The sequence below is a fragment of the Crocodylus porosus genome, unplaced genomic scaffold (genome assembly GCF_001723895.1).
Source record: "Crocodylus porosus isolate Cpor-Errol unplaced genomic scaffold, CroPor_comp1, whole genome shotgun sequence".
NCBI lineage: Eukaryota > Metazoa > Chordata > Crocodylia > Crocodylidae > Crocodylus > Crocodylus porosus.
Window position 1 is genome coordinate 43,106,850 of NW_017728949.1, and position 2,405 is coordinate 43,109,254.

Consider the following 2,405-nt stretch of genomic DNA (forward strand, 5'->3'; position numbering starts at 1 on the left):
AAAAGAACGATGCAATACAGCATGCCAGTAGGTTCAAAACTTTCTGACTGACACCATGTGTTTCATTTAGACTAACTGCTGAACAATGGTTATGAGTATCATTTTTATTATTTGTGTTACTATATTATAATCTGTATCTGGTAGCAATAACAAACAGGTAAATACATGAAAAACAGTTATGGTCTATAGAAGATGTACAAAAAGAGAAGATTTAAAATGTAATTATATAAAAATTTAAGATCAACATATGAATTTTCATACACAGTGGTCAAAAGATAACAGTTGACAACTCCACAGCAATAAATATCCTTGGTTATTACTCCAAGTGAAGTCTTTGCAGCTGGAGACTCTCTCTCAAAAATATTCAAAAATTCTCCCCCCTTTTTTACAACACAATCTCTTTTTTTTTTTATAGCTTGTATGGTCATCTTCATTTTCACTATCACAGACCATTTGGTAAACATAGCAGCTGAAGATGCGATTAGGTTTTTGTTCAATGTGTAACACTACATCTCTGTCAAAGTAAACTTGGTGACTGTAAGTCTGCAATGAAAACAAAATTAAATCACGGTCTCATTTCAAAAACCTGTTATACGCAGTAATATATAATTCTCACAGAACAGATAAAATGGTGTAGCAGAACACTTGTGATCTTACTGCAACAGGGGATGGGGACAGGAAGTTTATGCAACTAATTGGTCTTTTCAGATAATGAAAACATAACATTTAGAAACCACTCCACATTATTTTGACTGCTAAGCCCACACTTAACTTTATGCACATTAGTATCTCTGCCAGTCAAAGAAACTACTCACGTGCTATAAAGACAAATCTGTGTGTAAATGGTTTTGGGCCTGAGGCATAAATTGATAAATACTTTACAAGAAAATCTCATGATAGATTTTTCCAAGCAAATGCTGTACTGAGGAATCTCTTCATCTCAGAGAATGGAAATTTTTAGATAAATTAACTATTGCCTAATAGAATACTTGCAAATTCAAATCACAATTGTAAAATTTGCTCCAAATTTTATGCTCTTTATATATGGGAAATGGCAGAGTAATTTGTACTAGGCACCTAACTCAGATCCATACAGAACACTGTATGTGTAACGGTATAGCAAGTGGAGTGTAGGGGGACATTAACATAAACCGAAGACTATGCATTCTACTCACCACATCCCAAGACTCCAAGAATGGAACACTCTTAAGGAGAATCCCATGTTCATTACAGTGAAGGTCAAGGTGAGCTCTACCATCACGTCCTATCTGAGTAACTGCCACAACGGATAACAAATCCAACTCATCTTCATGGTTCACAATTTTGAAAGTCTCATGAAAAACAAAACCTTGAGCTGATCAGTAAAATAAGCCTTTAGTTATTTTTTCAAGAACTCTGTATTTTTTTGGAGAAAGTAGGGACTACAAGCAGACTTATGGTCTATCATAAGGAAAATCCCTGCATTTTGAGGCACCCAGGAGGTAACTTTCTAATTACTGACTGCTCATTGCATTTCAAGCAAGCACCCATGAGAGAAGAAGAAAGGAATTAAATTGCTGTATGGCTCCTGTGTATGAGTACAAGGGTTTTACATAGAATTTTTGAGGGTGGAGGGTGAAGAATTGCAGTGGAATAACATTGTAAGTGCTGAGAAGGAAAATAAATTAGTCACTTAGAAATTGTTAGTGGCGGTATGACTTAAAACTGTTGTCAAAAGTAGTTCATGAGATTTGAGAAAATTACTAGGATAAGTCACAAAATTTTTTTAATCTCTACTCAGAACTACCAACCTGCAAACAACCTGAGCAAACAGTAGCTCTAGACTATTCTAGGAAGAGCTTTTTTAGAAATCCAAAAATCAACAGCAGGGAGATCACATCTGGTTGTCATAATCTACATGCCTGAGCTGTGAAAGAGGACTGAGGCCAGAAGCTGAAGGATGTCAGCTGAGAGGGCCATGTGTCCTATTACTATGTGCCTGAGAGTACATTTACTTTGCCTATTAAATGGCTCTTTTGTTTTTCTCCTCTTTAAATCCAATAGAGTGTTTTCCTCTACTGAGGAAAGGTATCTATTACAGTGTTTGGAGAATAAAGCTTCAATAACAGGGAAAAAAAAAGTCCATGGAGTTCTCACTTCTGTTGTGTTATCACTGTAACTTTTTATAGCTGAATATAAATGAACTACAAACTTGATAGGTTATGCAGGAACTTACCCTATTTTCACTGAGCTAATACCTATTCCCATGGAAACAACAGTAAAAAGGTTTGCCAGAAACTGAGCAATTAAAATTCATATACATGTGTACATTTCAACTGAGTCCTTCTTGAGAGGTGAAAATTGTTTTCCAAAAATTATCTGAAAACCTCAGGTGCAGAAGTCCTTAAGTCTGTCATGCTTTTATT

At 35.4% G+C, this 2,405-nt stretch overlaps 1 protein-coding gene across 3 annotated transcripts in view; it reads right to left on the minus strand.

Annotated features, from left to right (window-relative positions):
• The window catches only part of DCAF17 (DDB1 and CUL4 associated factor 17), a 34,734-nt gene continuing 32,329 nt past the window's right edge, over nucleotides 1-2,405 (minus strand). For 2 of the 3 annotated variants that reach the window (XM_019554398.1, XM_019554399.1), the window contains exons 13-14: nucleotides 1,176-1,331; nucleotides 1-543 (exon numbers count right to left, since the gene is read on the minus strand). In XM_019554398.1, coding sequence (XP_019409943.1) covers nucleotides 355-543; nucleotides 1,176-1,331 — 345 coding nt within the window. In that variant the 3' untranslated portion in view covers nucleotides 1-354. Of the gene's footprint in view, nucleotides 544-1,175; nucleotides 1,355-2,405 lie in introns of those variants that run through there. The other variant, XM_019554400.1, reaches the window with a different exon arrangement.